The sequence below is a fragment of the Mastigoproctus giganteus genome, chromosome 12 (assembly GCF_048544385.1).
Source record: "Mastigoproctus giganteus isolate SK-2022 chromosome 12, ASM4854438v1, whole genome shotgun sequence".
Classification (NCBI taxonomy): domain Eukaryota; kingdom Metazoa; phylum Arthropoda; class Arachnida; order Uropygi; family Thelyphonidae; genus Mastigoproctus; species Mastigoproctus giganteus.
In genome coordinates this window covers 140739099-140759263 of record NC_143586.1, presented here as the reverse complement: position 1 = coordinate 140759263, position 20165 = coordinate 140739099, and the positions used below count along the sequence as shown (strand labels likewise).

General features: G+C 37.5%; 2 protein-coding genes across 2 annotated transcripts in view; both read right to left on the bottom strand.

Moving 5' to 3' along the window:
- LOC150077469 (uncharacterized) overlaps window positions 1-18436 on the bottom strand; it is a 28063-nt gene extending 9627 nt beyond the window's left edge. Inside the window, exons 1-3 of the mRNA XM_090385912.1 lie at window positions 16417-18436; window positions 11214-11361; window positions 2164-2241 (exon numbers count right to left, since the gene is read on the bottom strand). Of these exons, the coding sequence (XP_090242038.1) occupies window positions 2164-2241; window positions 11214-11361; window positions 16417-18436 (2246 nt within the window). The remainder of the gene's footprint in view (window positions 1-2163; window positions 2242-11213; window positions 11362-16416) is intronic.
- A 68-nt stretch (window positions 18437-18504) lies between these two features.
- Window positions 18505-20165, bottom strand: part of LOC150077468 (uncharacterized) — a 31229-nt gene continuing 29568 nt past the window's right edge. The window contains exon 3 of the mRNA XM_090386326.1: window positions 18505-19232. Within this exon, the coding sequence (XP_090242452.1) occupies window positions 18769-19232 (464 nt within the window). The 3' untranslated portion in view covers window positions 18505-18768. The remainder of the gene's footprint in view (window positions 19233-20165) is intronic.

Genomic DNA, 20165 nt, shown 5'->3' with positions numbered 1-20165 from the left:
TTTTATTTGCACATTTTACAAGGAACACGAGTGCTCATGCTCATCGTTAAGCTACTGGAAATCAATGATTTTGGCTGTGTCCATTGCCATTTACGGGCCCTAGGCACATGCCTGGTTTGCCTAGGCCTAAGGTAGGCTCTGAGCCTCTGACTACTTCAATGTTTTTTGTTTATTATACAATGAAAAGTATTCAGACACTAATCAACAAATATTGTGTACCATGTCAGAAGTTCTTTGTGCATGTGTATTGGATCAGAATACCAATATAAAACTCATAGGTCTGCCTGTATAGCAACAGTACATGAGAAGTCAGGATACACCTTGGATCAGAACTGAGAGAATTTCATGGTAGCAGGTGCCACATCAGTAACCTTTCTGTGTTCACAACTGCAACTCTCTGAACCTCCAAAAATTCATTGCCACAGATTTTGCTCAAGGACTATAGCCACAGATTTTGCTCAAAGACTCTTATGAAAAAAAAAAAAAAAGGTCAAGATGGCCTCACAGAACAGGTTACACGAACCACAAAGGGAACAGCTTGAGCCTTACACATCTGTGAAAAACATCATAAGGCAGATCCAAGAGAATCAGAATACCCACATGTATGTCAACCATTCATAGGAAGCTGCACAGTCTTGGATTCAAAGAAAGGACAGGTGTGCATAAGCCCAATATTACAATCACCAACATGAGGCTACATTTGGAGTGTTGTCGTTTTCAATGTTTGTGGACTCTAGAATAGTGGTAGGTGTTATGGAGTGATGAATTTTCTTACACAATGTTTCTCTCTGATGGGCATATCTGGGTATGGAAATTTCTCAGTGAGTGCTTTCTGTTGGAGTGTATTGTCTCAACTATGAAGTTTGGTGGAGGTAGTTTGATGATATGGAGCTATTTCAACTAATTCACACTTGTTTGACTGGTGGTAGTGCTTGAAACCATGAAATTCATCTACTTGGAAGTTCTGAACAATTATGCTCTACCTAGAGTGTAGCAGTACTACAGAAATGAGCCCCTATTGGTATCAACACCACAATGTTCCATGTCATACATCAAGGATTACACAGATCTGGTTTGTGGACAATCACTACTCAGATCAAAGCCTGGAGCTTAACCTTACTGAACATCTATGGGATGATCTGGAATAGGCTATGCTCAAAACAGCCCCTTCCAAACCAGCTCTGGTAATTTCTTTTCAGGAGGAATGGAAACAAATTCCAGCTGCTGATACCTTTTGGCTGTATAATAGCCTGAACTTTCTGGGGATGCTTTCTACCAATTTCCAGAAGGCATCAGCCATTTCTACCAATTACCAAACGTTAAAATACATATAATGTATAATACAATATATAATATACCTTATATAATATAATAAAATATAATATAATGTATTATTATTATTTATTTATTTTTTGGTAGTTGTTGGCACATAGGCTTCTGTGGCCGTAATGCACCTCTCAAGGTTTTTTTTGCAGTACTTTGATCCAAGCCCGAGGTGGGAATCGAACCCGCGACCTTTGGGTTGCCAGGCAGGCACTTTACCCACCCAGCTAGCCCGGTCGGCATATAATGTATACAAATAATTTAAGCATAAAGTACATATAATGTATTTTAATCTTTCTGGAGTGAATTTAAAGAAAATGCGTTAGTCCTTAGTTGAGAAATTTATGCTAGCTGCTGGCTCTGTGGAATCAGTTTTTCGTAGAGGTAATTTTGCAAAATTTAAAACTTTGTAAATACAATAAACTAAATTTTATGGACCTAAATTTAATAGACTTCAGATTTAACAGACAAAATAAGTACTATATAGGTTCTAATACCTCTCATTTTTGGGATTTTGGAAAAAAAAATATTGTTGCCATAGTTTCATACTCCAAGTTTCTTCTTGTTCTTGTGATCATCAGCCCACAAGATAAATTAACACCCATTTTATCCCAATGATTTTGAAACAGGAGAGTTTTTAAGCATTTTGTATGATAACAATTTCCTAGTACCATTTAAGACAAAAAGAAAGAACATCTAGTGAAATATATGGAAAGTAGGAAAACACTTTGGAAGTGGCCAGGAGGAAAGATATTTTGTTTTATAACTGCTACAATATGAAACAAAAATTAAACACTTCTAAATTGTTGTTGATTACCATTAAAGCAGTAAAATACATACCTCCTAACTTCTTCTTGCATCTGTTCAGCAAAACTAGATTCCACAACTTCATCTTCATAACTATTATCATCAATATACCTTAAAAATGAAAATAGTCCCATTAACATTGCCAATATTCAATATAGATTCATAATGTTATAATATTAGTAAACCTTTGGTCTTAACAGAATTTTTTATTAAATCTGGTCAACTTTTTATATAATAAATAGGTTGTTCAATACTTATATTAGGAGGTAAAAAGACATTTTAGTTTAAATTTTAAATTCCCCTTATATATTATTATTTTCAGCCTTAGGTATTTGCCATGCAACCAGTGGGGTACTTTTATGCAGTCGTTGACCCGCTCAGAAAAGTAATAAGACTAATATATGACTACTGGAGAAACCTGCCTGGCTTGAATAATTTCACTCCAAAGATTTTACCTCTTGCATCAAAGTAAAAGTGAAGTATTGCATTTGTACATTACATCTATTGCAGTTAATCTACACAGAAGTGTATCTTATCAAGTATTTTTCTATTACATGATACAATACTAAAATACCTTTTTGCGTAATGATTCTACATGAATATATTTTTTAAAAGTTCTGTGGCCTGACAGAAATTTAAAAATTTTTTAGTGCTCCATTTTAGCGTGCTGTATGTTTGCTAAGTAAATGTTTTAATACATTAAATATCTCTTCATTCTTTTTACCGATCCCAGGAGGTACTCATGAAATTCCACATATCACAAGATTCCACATAAGTAATATGGTTTACCATATTACTTGTATGGAGAAGTTTGGATTTATATCTCATTGGAGACTATGGGAATTCCTAAGGGCCTCTTTAGTCAAGAGGTATGGTTAGCTAATTACAGCAGAGGGTGCAAAGTTTTCCCTTGTGAATTATTCTGAGTTTCTAAATCCCATAAACATTCAGATCAGCCCGCAAACAAACTTGTGCAGACACAAAGCACAGTAAAATATATGAACTGGAGTGCTATGACTAACAAACTACCAATGCCAGTTTTCTAGGATCTTTCTGTTTCAATTGAGTTATTGCAGGCAATTTTAGAGAGAAAACTAGCAGACCTGGGCTTCACAGTGGCACAACACTGGTGCAGCAATAGGAATGCTGATTTTTCCCTATCAAGCTGCGATCATTGACTTCATATCCATGAGGTAAAAACAAATTTCCTGCAATGTATTTTTACTTTCTACAATATACTCATAATAATCCATTGGTGGATTAACTGAGATCTATATTCCTAATTAATCCTACTTCATCTCATGTGGTGCCTATTGACTACATCTCATGTGGTGCCTATTGACTATGTGGAACAATAAGGAGATTTCAATCTCGTCAAAGTGTCATCTTGTTTTACTGAAAAGATGATCCCTTGATATTTAACGAATACTATTTGCAGGAAGGCCAATAAAGAGAAAAGCAAGCTTCAATATTATTATTATTATTTTTAAAATATGTATATATTAAATTTTATTTCAAATCTTTCCATGTTGTATCATATACATGTATATAAATTCATATTTTAGTCATATTTAGAGTTTTACTTTTAGTTTTGGATTATGCAGAAAAATTTATTTCTCAACCACCCTTTTAATCACAAGACTACTGTATATAGTACTCATATTTAGTAGCTATTCCACACTCAAAGAAGTTGCCTTATGATCTGACAGTCGAACCAGCAATTCTGATTTGTTGGAAATATCTGTGGATGTCATAGGTTTTGAACTTTGCAATCTGCCATCATTCTTGAATTGCAATTATGTTGTCAGATCTCCTCCCCTTCAATGCAAGCTTAAGTTTTGAAGGGAAAAAAAGTGTTACATTGTGCCAGATCTAGTATGTTACAGAATGGGAGGCAACTATCACACAGTGTATAGCCCGAAATCAATTGAAATTTATATTCTTTGCTGCATTCAATTTTCAATCACTGGGATCATTTTGCTCCCACCAAAAACTGAGGTAATTACTTGGTGCAAAAGTGTGAGCTGATGTTCAACTTTGAGACAAATACCATTATCCAGGGGTTGGCAACCTTTTTTGAGTGAAGAGCCATTTTTGATCTAATTAAAAAAAAGGAATCCGAAGAGCTGCACCTCAGCTCAAGCTGGGGGAAGGGGGGACTTTTTTAAGAAATAGAATAGGATGGGAAGGTGTTTTATTAAAAAAAAATATATATTTTTTGAAATATTATTTACTGGTCCTTGAGGTTGTCATAGACATTCTCTCAGATATGCCAGACAAGCTGTACTTGCCTACCTGGGAGTCTAAAACGCTGATGAAACTGATATTCGGGTGACACTCAAGTCAAGTGGACCCAATTTCGGCAAAGTCCGGACAATCTGTGACAGCCAAATCTTCTGCTTGCACCTTCACAATGGTGGGACTGTTAGTAATCGTGGGTATAGCCTCCATGCACAAGTACATGGTGGGTGACTACCCAGGTGTGAACCAACGTAAGCAGGGGTCGAGGTGTGGTGCCCACACCACATGGAGGAATGCCGCCCCTCTATGTTACCAGGCAGTACTAGGTGGTAGATGACTCTCATCAACAGGTGAAATACCACCACTTTTCTTATTGGAGGCTTGAAGTGGTGGAACCCATGTTTAGTCTCCAGAGCTAAGTTCCGGTCAATCCTTCCCTATCTCTTCCATCATGCAGATTGATGCCTTTTGCGGTTATGATGAACATCGTGGCGAGATCCAATATTCCTTACATTTTGAGGGTTTACTACACCGGACCGAACCTATTGGTAACTCACTAGGAGGCTTGCGGATCAGCTAGTGTATAATCTTGCTACCTCTACTCTGCCAGATAGTGATTGGAGGGAGTCCGAGTAGTGTATGCGGGGAGCATTGTCAAGGCCACGTTATGTCAAGGATCTGGGTATATTCTTATCACGTGTACGCCATATCCAAAAATTTCATTACTTCATACAGCATGTCCACCCACTTTTTCTTACTATTGAATACACCATGAATTGTCAAACTAATAGAGAAAGCTTGTCTGCGAAAAGATCTAAACCTCCCAAGCACTTCCTAATTCATTTCACAAATATACGTGGTCTCAATTCTAATCTCAACGATGTCCATTTCCACTTGAAGTCTGCCAAACCCCATGTACTTTTTCTGACAGAAACTCAGTTATCGGTTGATTCAACTACTGCTCATTTCAGATGCCCAAATTATATGCTGTATGATTCCTTTCGCCTCAAAGGTGGTACTTGTGCATATGTCCGTTTTGATATTCCCTGTCAAAGACTTCGCAATTTGGAATCTCCTCTCTTTGATCTTCTCTGGCTTAAAATCTCTCTACCTCACTGTGTCAAATTCATCTGTTGTCTCTACCGTTCTCCCAACTATACTAATCATTTGGAGCTCTTTGACTTCCTCTCTTTGCAACTTCATTTTCTCCAGTCCAACTTTCCTAACAGTGAGGTAATTTTCCTTGGTGATTTTAATGTTCACAACTCCAGCTGGCTTCCGTTTTCTAGTACACCGACCCAGCAGGTCGAGATGCTGAGGCTTTTGCAATTACTACTGACCTAGCACAGGTTGTTCATTTAACAACAAGAATACCAGACAATCCTAATCATACAGCCAATATGCTTGATCTTTTTCTCACAAACAACCCTTCTAAGTACACGGACGAAGTGAGAGGTCCTTTAGGCACTTCAGATCACAACTTGGTGATTGTCTCTTCTCCAATGCAACCTTTATCTCATGGCTATTCCCAACCTCATGTTGTTTGGCATTACAAGAATGCAAAATGGGATGACCTGCGAGACGTCTTTTCTTTGGTCGGATTACTGTTTCAAAACTTCTGATGTCAACGTTTGCTCAGATCGTGTCAGTGCGATTATTCTTGCAGGAATGGAATCCTTTATCCCACACTCCACTTTAAAATCTCGTCCTTTATCTAAACTTTGGTTTTCCAATAAATGTGTTAAGGCTGTTCAAGAGAAGAATGTTGCATATCGTAATTGGCTTGTTTCTAATTCTTCAGTTTCATTTTCTGCCTACACCAAAGCTTGCAACAATTGTAAACCAGTTAATAATCAGTCCAAACTAGAGTTTGAACAGGCTAAGAGTAGAAAACTTGCTTCTTGCCCTAATGGTAGCCAAGCATTCTGGTCTCTTGCCAAAGCTATTGGCCGCAACTTTTGCCCATCTCTGCTCCCACCTCTGTCCAAACCAGATGGTTCAGTTGTCACTTCAGCCAAGGATAAAGCTGACCTGCTAGCATCCCATTTTTCTTCCAGCTCATGTATTAATGATCTTGGTGAAACACCCCCCCACCATTCCCAACATGCTCCATTCAATGCCTCCTGTGGTCTTCCGTCAAAAGGATATCAGAAGAATTTTGATGAATCTTGATGCTAAGAAAGCTCCAGGTCCTGATGGTATTTCTCCACTTGTTCTCAAAACCTGTGCTCCTGAACTTACTCCTATTCTTTGCCACCTTTTTTCACTTTCTTATTCCAAGGGTGTTTTTCCTTCTGCTTGAAAATTTGCTCACATCCAGCCAGTTCCTAAAAAGGGTGACAAATCCCTCCCATCCAATTATCGTCCCATTGCAATTACTTCTACTCTTTCTAAAGTAATGGAGAAATCAACTAACCGCCAACTCTTAAACTACCTAGAAACCTTCCGTCTGATCAACGATCACCAGTATGGATTCCGTCAGTGTCGATCCACTGGTGATGTTCTGGCTTATGTTACCCATTTATGGACTAATTCAATGGAAAGGTTCGGTGAAACACAAGTAGTTGCTCTTGACATCTCTAAGGCTTTTGATCGTGTTTGGCATAAAGGTCTTCTAAACAAGCTTCCATCTTATGGTTTTCCAACTGTTTTTAGTAATTGGTTATCCAGTTTTCTCTCTGATCGCTCACTGAAGGTGATGGTAGATGGCTCTCTGTCTTCTAATTTCTCCCACTAATGCCGGTGTCCCCCAAGGTTCAGTTCTTTCCTCCGCTCTTTTCCTCTTGTATATTAATGACCTTCTTCCATTGACTGGAAATCCTATCCATAGTTTTGCCGATGATAGCACATTGCATTCCACTTTCCATTTTGAGAAACCTTGTCCTGCTCAATCAGCTTCAACTTCTCGAAAATCTGCTACCAATTCCTTAAATGCCGATCTTCGGGTAATTCTCCAGTGGGACAAAGACAACTTAGTTGATTTCAGCCCTTCTAAAGGGTTCGAGCCCGTCACCACCAAATGACCACCGCATATCCCGGAGCAATATGGCCTTAGTTGCTAATGCTCCTAAAAACCAAATAACAACAACCCTTCTAAAACTCAGTCTTGTCTTATATCTCGTAAAAAAGGATTCTTCTGCTCTTATGCTTATCTTTAGTGACACTCTGATTTCTAGGCAAAATGATATATCTCTTTTGGGGATTACCCTGACTTCTAATCTCTCTTGGCACATGCACATTACAAATATTGCTTCTTCTGCATCTAAAAAACTTGGTTTTCTCTTTTGCTCTCGACATTACTTTCTTTCCAAACAACTGCTCATTCTGTATAAATCGCAAATCTGCCCTGCCATGGAATATTGTTCCCACATCTGTGGTGGTGCCCCCAAAACCTCTCAGGCTTCTTGATTCCATTCAGAAGAGAGCAGTTAGGTTAATTAATGATTCATCTCTAACAGAGTCTCTCCACTCGCTGTCTCATAGACGTAGTTTCTGCTGCATGCCTCTTCTACAGATACTTCCATGGGCACTGTTCTTCTGAATTGGCTTCTATAATTCCCGCTCTCTCTCTCTCTCTCTCTCTTTAAAAACAGTCCGAACACGTGCCGCCACCAGCCAACATCCATTTACTGTCCAACTTCAAACTCACAGAACCAACTTTTCATCTTCCTTATTTATTCATTCAACTGCCGTTTTCTGGAACAACCTTCCTTCATGCGTATTTCCTGAAAATTACAATCCACAGAAGTTCAAGTCCAATGTCAACAAATATCTTCTTTTATCTTCTGAACCTCCAACCCAAGCACGGTACTAAGTACTATAGGTTCTAATACCTCTCGTGTTTGGGGTTGACATAAACAAAAAAAAAAAAAAAAAAACCTAATACTGAAAAAACGTAATAAACATCCAAATAGGTACAAATTAATGTGACTTTTGCTGCTGAACTTCTTGAGCGAGTCTCTCAAGATCAGGCAAGTATGCCGTAATTTTCATCTTTACACATGCTGAGAGACTCTCATTGTTCAGACGGTTTCTTGATTAATATTTTCCCGCAGAAATACGTTGAACCAAAAATTGAGAGAAGTCCAAACACAAATATTTTCAAACTTATATACATGTCTGGTAAGATACTCCACACATCGAACACAATTTGGTCTTGCTTTTTCAATGCATCTATCGCCGTCCATTTGTGTAGAATTGCAAGGGCAGCCTTTTGCCTCTCTAAATCCTCAATTTCAGGTTTAAGATATGTCTTGCACTCCACACGTCCTTGATTTTTAAGTCTTCTATCTCCTTTCAAATTGTGCTTCATGTGGGCTAAAAGTTAGTCACAATTACATGTTCAAAGAGCTGCATGCGACTTGCGAGCCAAAGGTTGCTAACCCCTGCCATTATCCATTATTCTGCATAAGTTGCTAATATCATTTTAAATGGTAGCATCACCAAAAAAGGCAAATCTGCCACACATTTACATAAGCACTGATGTTTCACGGTTATGACACTGCTCAACAAAATTAACAGAACATGTAGAAAACATGGTGTAACTCATGCAACTTGCGATGAAGTGGGGAAGAATTTTGTATAGTGGTGTACCATAGAATAACAATGAAATGAGGAGACAGCAAGAAACTTTGGACAGGTATAAGATACATTTTAGGACAGGTATAAGAATTACCAAAAAGGTCACATTACAGAAGTTGATACAAGATGCTAAAAAATATGGTCATATGACATCAGTACAATGTATGATACACTCCAATAGCTAAACAGGCTGACAAGTGGTGAACCATGCTCAATATAAGGATGTCTATAAGATTCTGTGACAACAAATCCCATTCTTCCACCAAGGCAGACCAAGTGACCAAGGTGTTGGCTGTTCGCGTGCATTATGACGCCCTTAGGTATCACACACATGTTCAGTCGGATTTAAGTCTAGTGATCATGCTGGCCATGTCAGTTGTTGGATATCTTCAGTTTCAAGATATTCCTCTACAACTTGAGCTTTATGTGCAGTGGTGTTGCACATGAAAAGAAAATCTGGGCCAACCACACTCCTTAAAAAGTCACACATAGGGTTCAAGGATCTGTTCTTGGTACCGCTGGAGAGTTACAGTAACCCTATCAAAAACATAAAGAGGGGTGTGGCTGTTGATCATTACTCTGCTCAACATGACAACACCACCTCCACAGTAAGTGTCCCTTTTTCTGATTTTGGAGAGATGGTACAGCATTCTTCATTGTCTCCAGATGAAATAGCATCTAGAATCTGTTTGTAGGCTAAAACGTGACTCATCAGAGAACAGAACTGTACCCCATTTGTCAGGGCTCCAAGTCACATGTTCACAGCACCAGTTTCGATGAGCTCTGCAGTGGTTTGGGGTTAATGGGATAAAAACCATTGGCTTCCTTGCATAGAGTCCACTTGAATTGGGCCTTCTTAACAGACTGGTTGGAAATGTTTTCACCGCTTGCCACAGCAACCTCAAGAGACAGTTCATGACAGGACATCATAGGGTTCCATCTTGCTATAACAGCCAAACAGCAGTCTGTTCTGGTTGATGCAGCCCTCAGGTGACCTTGGCCATCTCTTCTTGTAATGATTTCTGTCTCCTGAAACTGCTTCCATAGTGCCGAGATAATACTGCATAACACATTAAGCCAACGTGCCACCTCCACCGGTGACCGACCAGCTTCAAGTCATAACAGCCCACCATCTCAAAGAGTCATCTAAACCAGTGTTTCTCAATCTTTTTACTCTCGTGGCACATTTTCCAAAGAAGAAAAATTTCGCGGCACACCTACGTAGTCATAGAAGAAGAAATTCCTAAATTTCGCGGCACACTTGGAAAATTTTGCGGCACACTAATGTGACGCGGCACACCCTTTGAGAAACACTGATCTAAACGATGATGACCTGTCATTCTGAGTACTGGATGATAAGGCTATTCCACTGATCAAGCCAAAAAACACAATTGGAATGATGTGGTTGCAACATGTGTTTTATAAACACGAAAATTTGCATAATGTGCAGCTCTGTAAGGTGGTAGATCGATTTCTATTGAATACTTGAAATTTGTATGCCAGGATGCCTATTATGTCAAGTATTTGACTTTGGCAACATTGTTCACAATAAAATGTTCATGAGAAACATTTTGTTCTGTTAATTTTGTTGAGCAGTGTATTTCAGTGCATGCATTAAATTATACAGTCTCTCCCCCCCACAAAAAAAAGCCAATTTGAATATATGAATATTTTTAAATGAAAATTATATAAATATATGAATACTTACATGCAAAATTATATAAATATATGAATACTTACATGCAAAATTAAAACAACATGAATATTATAAGAAAAATATAAATATGTGAATATTTATATATTTGGCATAAATATGGCAAAAAAAAAGAAAAAAAAAGTAGATGACAAACCAGCTAAACCTAAAAATAAATGGAATAGAGAAGAAGACTTTAAACTGCAACATCTTGTATGTAAGTTAACAGAAATGAATGAAAGTAAAATACTAGTCAATTCTCCAACTGGGTGGTTACTATTATAGAAGGAAATAGCCAGAATACCGGTGATATCAAAGGGGTTAAATGATCTTAAAAAAAAAAAAAAAAAAAAAAAAGCATGCTTCAGAAACATTACTTTGGTGTAAAACACTTTGGAAAAATATGGCGATCTCTGTTTAAATTCAACTTAAAAACAGCACCCACACTATAAAAAAATGTTGCTCATCAATGGCTTAGAAAATGTTTGTGCTTAATCTTCAATTTGAACAATCAGGAATTTAGTGAAAGTAAATTAAATTAAATTAGCATATGATTAAGTGACAATACCTTGATTTATCATAACCAAATATTTCTTTTATGTAATGGGAGTAATCCTCATCCCCATCATCATATGTCCCATCATCAATGAAATCTGCCATATCATCATCATCTTCTTCTTCATCATCACTTTCAATTCGTTGTCGACCTGGAATTTCTAATAATTATAAAAACAAATATCAAGTTCTGAAAAAAATAAAATAAAATAAATTCTACATATATAGCTAGCCAAAAATATACATAAAGAAATTCCACAGAGACTTCAGAGATATATTTTACTCAAAAAGGGATATTAGTATTGTAGTAGTGTCAAATGATGTAAGAAAGCAAGCTTACATATACATCAGCAAAAAAAAAAAAAGAACCCTACCAACTCATCTCTTTTGGGGGGATACAAGGACTAATAGATTAACAGTAGCCACTGGCAGAGGTGAAAGTGATTCTTGCATTGCTTCTATTGGAATGAGCAGCAGCTTGGAAAATAAGATGCAGGATATTTCAGAGACTGCTGGGTGTCATTGGGGTACAAGTAAACACAAGGGTTGTGTTAGAGTAACTAAGAAAAAGAACAGGTGCATGTATACTTGCGTGTACACCAATGCTAGGAGTTTGGTAAATAAATTTGATGAATTTGAGGTATTGCTCAAAGCATCAAAGGCGGATATTGTTGGGATATCAGAGACGTGGTGTCACACAGATATAAGGAATGCAGAACTGGAATTTGGTGAGTACAACATCTACAAAAAGGATAGACAGGATAGGAAGGGAGGAGGGGTTATGCTATTAGTTAAGAAACACAAAATCCAAGGAAGTGAAGCCAGTCGACATCGCTGGACAGTGCAGTGTCGAGTCAGTTTGGTGTGACATAAGCATTGGGAGATCAAAATTGAGAGTAGGAGTGTGTTATAGGCCTAATGAATCTGATGAGTATAATAAGAAACTGTACAGGGAAATAGAGTGGGCCAGTAAATCAGAGTCTTATAATGGGGGATTTTAATTTCCCAGATATTGACTGGAATTTGTGGGTTGGTCACTCACACACTAGCAAGGCTTTTGTGGATTTATTGGATAATTGTTTTCTAAATCAGCATGTTCGGGAGGCAACTAGAGGGAGCAATACTCTTGATTTGATTATCAGTAGTGATTCTTCATGCATTAAGAATCTGCAGATACAGGAACCAGTAGATGGCAGTGATCACAGTGTGCTGAAGTGGGATTTACTCAAGGAGGTAACTACCATCAGGGGTAAAGGGAAGGGTTATTGCTTTCGTAAAGGCGACTACGATGGTCTGAAACAGTATTTAAATTCTATACAGTGGGACCATCTGATGATGTTACCAACAGCAAACTCAAAATGGGAAGCAGTCAAAGAACTTATCTTGGAAGCTACTAGGCTTTACATACCAACTAAGAAATATTGTTCAAGGTTTAGGCCTATGTGGATGTCAGATGAACTAATGAGACATAGGGCAGAGAAGAAAAATGCATGGGATACATATAAATTAACATGTGACACAGAAGCCTATGATAGATATAAGTTGATCTGTAACTAAGTTACAAAGGAGGTTAGGCAGGCGAAGGCAGATTAAGAGAAATCTTTGGCAAGGGATGCAAAGAAAAACAGCAAGGAGTTCTTTACTTATGTAAACTCAAGAAGGATGGGGATGAATCAGATTGGTCCACTTGATATCGATGGTTCAACTGTTCATGATCCTGCTCAGGTGGCTAACAAACTAAATGAGTATTTTGCATCTACATTCACACATGAGGAGTTATTCAGGAAGGGGAATGCCATAGGTGAAGTAAACACTGGCAGTGAGCTAGATGATCTTGTAATAATTGAGAGTAAAGTGGAGGAGAAATTGTTGAAGATAAATACAAGAAAGGCACCTGGGGTGGATGGGATCTATCCAGTTATATTAAAGGAGGCAGCAATGGAAGTAAGCAATCCGTTAGCCATAATTATGAGAGCTTCCTTGGACTCAGGGGAGGTACCCACAGACTGGAGATGTGCAAATGTAACCCCAATTCACAAAGGAGGATCAAAGGCTGACACTAGTAATTATAGACCTGTGAGTTTAACTTCGGTTCCAGGAAAATTAATGGAAGCACTGCAGGATCATCTTGACAAGAATTCAGTTATAGCTCAGACACAGCATGGTTTTGTTAAGGGAAGGTCTTGCCTGACCAATTTGATTGGATACTATGATGTAGTCACAAAAGAATTGGATGCAGGGAATAACTTTGATATTATATATTTGGATCTTAGAAAGGCTTTTGATACCGTTGCACATGAAAGACTGATGCACAAATTGGGGCCGTGTGGCATTGGCGGCAAATTGTTGCTAGGGATAAAGGGATGGTTAAGTGGCAGAAGACAGAGAATGGTAATTAATGGACACTGCTCATCGTGGACTAATGTTATTAGTGGAATCCCTCAGGGTTCAGTGTTGGGTCCATTGTTGTTTTCTGTATTTATAAATAATATTGATGATGGTATATATCAAGCTTAATGTCCACGTTTACAGATGATACAAAGGTTGGCAGGGTTGTTAAGGACGCTACTGACACTATGCTGCTCAACAGGATCTGGAAAGGTTGAGCAGATGGGCTGAAAGGTGGCAAATGAAGTTTAACATTGACAAATGTAAAATACTACATATGGGAAACAGCAACCCCAGAGCAACGTATCAACTCTGTGGTACTACACTGACAGTGGTAGAGAATGAAAAGGACCTGGGGGTAATTGTGCAGGCAGATATGAAGTTCTCTGAGCAGTGCAGACGGGCTGCAAGAGTAGCTCATGGTGTCTTATCAAAGATATATAGGAATTTTTCTAGCAGGTGTAGGGAGGTGATTATTCCCTTGTATAAGGGAATGGTCAGGATACACCTAGAGTACTGTATACAGGTCTGGAGGCCTCATTTCAAGAAGGATGTACAGCTGTTGGAACGAGTACAGAGACGGGCAACAAGGTTAGTGAACGGAATGAAGGGTTGCTCTTACAAAGAAAGGCTTAAGTTTTGCAAATTACCGTGTCTGGAGACTAGGCACCGGCGAGGTGATCTGATAGAGGTGTACAAAGCCTTGAATGGTTTGAGCATGCTCAATGCTGATGGGATACTGCCTCTTGCTCAGAATAATCACCTGAGAGGGCATAAATTCAAATTGAGGAAAGACAAATGCAGGATAGATGTGCGGAAATTCGCCTTTAGCCAGCGGGTAGTTGGTTGGTGGAACAGACTTCCATCTGTTGTTGTGGAAGTTGATAGCCTAAATAAATTTAAGGCTCAGCTGGACAGGTATTTCGAACGAACAGAGAGGTGAAGTGGAAGGGGTTTTTTTTTTTTTTTTGGCTGATGCTGCATAAGCTTGCTTTCTTGCATCATATGCCTCTACTAACATCGTTGAGATTAGAATTGACACCCGTATATTTGTAAAATGAACTAGGAAGTGACTGGGAGGTTTAGATCTTTTCACCGATAAGCTTACTCTATTAGTTTGACAATTCATGGTGTATTCAATAGTAAGAAAAAGTGGGTGGGGGACATGCTGTATGAAGTAATGAAATTTTTGGATATGGCTTACACATGGTAACAATATGCCCAGATCCTTGACATAACATTGTTTGCTTTTTAGGAGCATTAGCAACTAAGGCCATATTGCTCCGGGGATATGCGGTGGCGATTCCCTGATCTTTCCACATCCTCCGTATTTGGTGGTATGGGCTCAAACCCCGGTCTAATCAAGAAGTGTGTGCTACACACTGCTGCTCCTGCCCACGGCTTTAGTTGTTATCACCAACACACATAAAGGGGAGGCACAAATTTAAACTGAGGAAAGATGGTCGTGTGATAAGTGTGTGAAAATTTGCTTTCAGCCACTGGGTAACATTCTTAGAACAAACTCTATCTGGGTGTTGTGAAAGTTGGTATTCTGAATAAATTTAAGGAAGAATTAGACAAACTACTGGACTGGAGAGGATGAAGAGATGGTGTTTTTTTTTTTTGGGGGGAGGGGGGATGATGTTGTATAAGCTTGCTTCCTTGCATCATTTTCCACTACTAACATCTGGAGATCATTTGAGGAACTTGTGATGGATATTGAGAGGTGAGACTATTCATGTAAGGAAAGGTTTCCCAAACTGGGGGGGGTAGAATTCTTGCTATAATGTTCTGTACTAATACAAACATTTATTTTATATTACAGCATCTAACAGATCTTGCAACAGAAGCTTTGCTCAGTCTTAAAGTTTAATATTCTTTTGATTTATTTTTCAATTAGGTAGCAAATAACTTCGAAGCATATAACTTGTTTTAGGTTATTCTGCAGTTCTCTTCCTTTTAATTTTTAGGTTTAGATCTCAAACCATACTTCACAGATGCAGTTCTCATAACATAGGAACCACAGCTGTTCAATCACAGCCTGAATGCTGGGTTTAAGAGTTATCAAAATACTATCTATATCCTTTCATTAACTGATTCACCGTAGTTTTTTAATGAGCTAACACATCAGTGGCTGAAATCATTTTATTAAATTAAGCTCCAATGTGGTTCATTTGGGTTTAAGCTTTTGGCAGGATTTTCATAATAAACCAAATGTGGGTGCGTGCTTCAAGAGTTAGGAATTGAAAAGAAGATAAAACTGAGGAGAGCTTCTTTTCCAAGACCAGCTGATAGAAAAGATGAGTTAATTTCAACAGGTGCATACTGTGTTTTCATTTATGGGCATTTTCAAAGTTCTTCAATATCTGTTTAACAAAGAGTAGTGTTGTACCAGAAATTCATTCACTATTGTAAATATCCAAATTTGCTATTAAATACATATTCGCACAGCAAAGCATGTAATTTATCGGATTTAAGGGTATGTTCTATTTCAAACTGCATACATTTGTATTTGTACTTATAGTTCTCAAATGTATATAAAGAAATGCCATAATTTGCTGGTTCATGTTGTATTTAATAATCATAGCCATACTTGGATAACTGTTTTCTTATATCAGTGTGCCATGTGTATGTGTGTGTGTGTAAAAGTTAATGGATTTAAGCATATATCAAACCATTAATTTTTGATGGCAAAAATATTTGTTACATAGGAAAATGCATTTCTCAAAACAAAAAACTTTTCATAAACATAAATAGAAATGCAATATAAAAAACATGCTATTTTAAAAAAATAATGATTGGTTTCATATTATAATAAAGATACTTACTTGGTGATGGTCTACTCCTGTCAAGATTTCTTGTTCTTTCATAATATGACCGAGATAATTCTCTTTTTCTTTGTTCCTCTAAAGACATTTGTTTCTTATTCTGTAGCATTCTTTTCTGCATTTCATTTTTGTCTTGCTTCAGCAGCCTGTTCCTCTCACTTGGTAATGGCAGCTTATTCCTCTCACTTAATGATGTTATTTTCTTATCTGAGTTTGGATGTGATGGCGGTAGTTTGCTTTTGTTTACAGTTGTTGGCAATGTGTTCCTATCAACTGGGTGTGGTGGCATTCTGCTCCTTTCAGATTGGACTGATGGCATCCTATTTCTTTCAGTATAAGGTGGTGGCACTCTGCTCCTATCGATTTGTGGTGGTGGCGGTGGCGGCGGCGGCATCCTGTTCCTATCAGTTTGAGGTGGTAGTGGCATTCTGTTCCTTTCAGCATGAGGCTGTGGCATTCTGTTCCTTTCAGCATGAGGCTGTGGCATTCTGTTCCTTTCAGTTTGATGTTGTGGTGGTAATCTGTTCCTCTCGGTTTGATATGATGGTGGTAATCTGTTCCTTTCCGTTTGATATGATGGTGGTAATCTGTTCTTTTCAGTTTGATATGATGGTGGTAATCTGTTCTTTTCAGTTTGATATGATGGTGGTAATCTGTTCTTTTCAGTTTGATATGATGGTGGTAATCTGTTCCTTTCAGTTTGATGTAATTGTGGTAATCTGTTCCTTTCAGTTTGAGGGGGTGGCATTTTATTTCTCTCAGAAAGCGTGGATTGTCTGTTCTCTGCTGAATGCCGTAGTCTGTTCCTCTCAGACTGTGATGACTGCCTGTCCTTCTCACTTGAGATTAGCATCTTGTTCCTCGCTGATGAAGGTGAAGGCTTATTTTTATCAGCTAAAGGCAGAGCTCTCTTCTTTTCTATGGATGGATGCCTATCTTCATCCAATGGAAATGACCTACTCTTTTTGGGCGATGGTGGCACTCTTTCAAATTGAGCTGTCCTTTTCTCTTCAGCAGGTAATGGCATTTTTTTTCTTTCAGATGGTAATCTGTTATGAATTGACAAAGATTTGCTATCTTTTCTAACTTCAATTTCTATTAACCTATCAGATCCACCACCTGATAATCTTTGATTTGGCATATTAGTACTTGATGAGAATTTCTTTCCATTAGAAATATTATTTGGCAACTGAGATTTACTTTTAAAAGGTTTTTCTGAAGATTTAACATAACTACCACTATCTAGTGATCTTTGCTTAGAACTTGGATTCTTGATATTTGTGTTTTCTTTAAGGGTTCTGTTTCTATCATTGGAAAGTGTATCTCTTCCCCCTCCATGAGTTATCATTTTACTAGCAGTTTGCTTATAAGATGGATTTCTTTCATTCATATGTGAGTTCTTTGTTATACTTCTCTCAGCTGAACTCAAATTTACTTTATTTGTAATTCTTGAGTCTCTTTCAGACCTGCCCATTGTCACTTTGGTGTACTTTTCAGGAATATTTAACGTGCGTCTCTGCAGGAAATTAGGAGTATCACAATCATTTTCTCCATCACCAGAATCAAAATCATCATCGTCATTACCATAATTATCTTTATCACTAATGCTACCATTATCATAGTCATCAACATCATCTAGTTTTCTTTTGTTTTTACTACCCACTGAATACCTTTCATTTCTTGTTATTTCTTCTTCTTCCTCCTCCTCATCCTCCTGCTGCTCTTCTTCTTCTTCTTCTTCCTCCTCCTCCTCCTCCTCCTCCTCCTCCATATACTCATTTTCTCTTTTATTATCAAATTTCCTACTTGAAAAAGCTGAACTGTTTTTCTTAGAAAAGTCAGAATTTTTTAAGGATTTCATATGTTCCTGTTCAGGTTTCATTCGAGGACAAGAATTATTATCACGTGTAACAGCAATCTGATCATTATTTTTTTGTGAAAGTTTTAGTCTTCTATCCCATGGATTTAAAGACTTTTTTTGTAACTCTGAACGTAAAATACTAGAATTTTTCTGTTTCATTTGTGTATTATTATTATGTTCTATTTTTGAAATTTTAGATTTTGTTTCTTTGGAACTAAATTCACCATTTGATTCAGCAATTGCTCTAGAATTAATTAAATATGCTCTATTTTTTATATTATTTACATAACATTTATTTGAAGTTCCTTGAGAATTTTTTGCCTTCTCTGTTGTTGATGACGAACACCTTTGTTTTCTCAATTTTTCTTCCAGCTTCATTTGTTTTTCTTTTTTTGTCAATGGCCGATCATCCTCATCCTCATCATCATTATCTGGCATTTCAACAGGTTCATGCTGCTTTTGTGCAGCCACCTTCAGAAGATCATTAAAGCTCATACTAGGGGCATTTCTTTGTTTTGAACTTTTAAGTTTTTTTTTTCCAGAGTTATTTTCTTTCTTTGAAAGAGAATAGACTGAGTCAATTCTACTAGGGATAAATATTCTTCTTCATCACTATTTATCATTTGTTCATCATAGTCATTCTCCTCCTCATCCTCCACACCTCTGCTGGCATCTTCAGTAACCTTGAGCTTTCTTTTCCTTTTACGTGGCAACAATTTTTCTGCTTCTTCCAATTCAATTCTAGCCTTCATTCGCTCTACTTTATCAGTAAGCATCCTTCGCTGCAGTTCTGATTCAGTCTTCCTTTTAGATTCCAGCTCATCCTCAGTCAGCTTTATTTTACTGAAATCATTATCTTTAGTTCTAGATGCCATTACTTTTGCTGCCTTGTTGCTCTTAGTATTCTGTGCTCTAAGTTTAAGAAGATTGTCTTTCTTTCTTTTGTCAGCTATTTCTGTAAATAAATTGATTTATTTAATAAGCTGTGAATACATACAGATTATCAATATTTAAACAACTACATATTTAAAACAACTACATACTGAAATGTGACATTCAGTATATGTACATTATACAGTTGTCTTCCCATCCTACTCACTACAGCCCAGTTCACTCAGTGCTGGTTTGCTATAGGGCTGAATATTTTTAATCCCCCCCCTCCCCAAGAATTTCACTCTGTTTCCCTAGAACAATGGTAGTCACTCCTTGGGAGAAGTTACCCATTACTAGGTGTTTGAGTTCCTGACAGGGCCTATCACAAACTTTTCAATGAACTTCAATTCAATTTTCCAGTTAACTAATTCACATTGTTTGTCTTCAAAGGTGTGTTCTATAATTAAACTGACTTTTAATTGATACTACAATTAACAAGAAAATAGCTGAATTGCTGGCCAAACTGGAAATGCTACATTCATGAAAGCATTTCCAAATCATGACAAGAAGAAATTTTGAAAGTTTGTTTATTGCTCCAGAAGTTATTTTTCATGTATGTCAGTTTTTTGTAGCTGTCAGTACTAGCACAAGTTCCCTGTGTGCACAGCTGCAAAATGCTATTCAGTGCTATAGGAAAAAAATATATTGAAGCTGTCTCTGCACCATTTCTTGCATATTACAAAAATATACACTTTATATAACCTCCTACCCAGCAGTATTAAAGGGAGTGCCCACTTGTAGGTTCTAATTAACTAAAGTTTACTGAAGTTTTATTTACAAAAACTTCTCTTTAGGAAACATTTCTTGACAGAGAGTTTGCTTTTAGCTCCATACTGCTCAGTACTGATGCTTTTAATTTAATTTTTGTTTTCAGTCAGTTTTGATTAACATACTGATCATGTATGTTAATACATGATCAGTATGTTAATACGTTAATCACTTGGTGTGCCCAAGT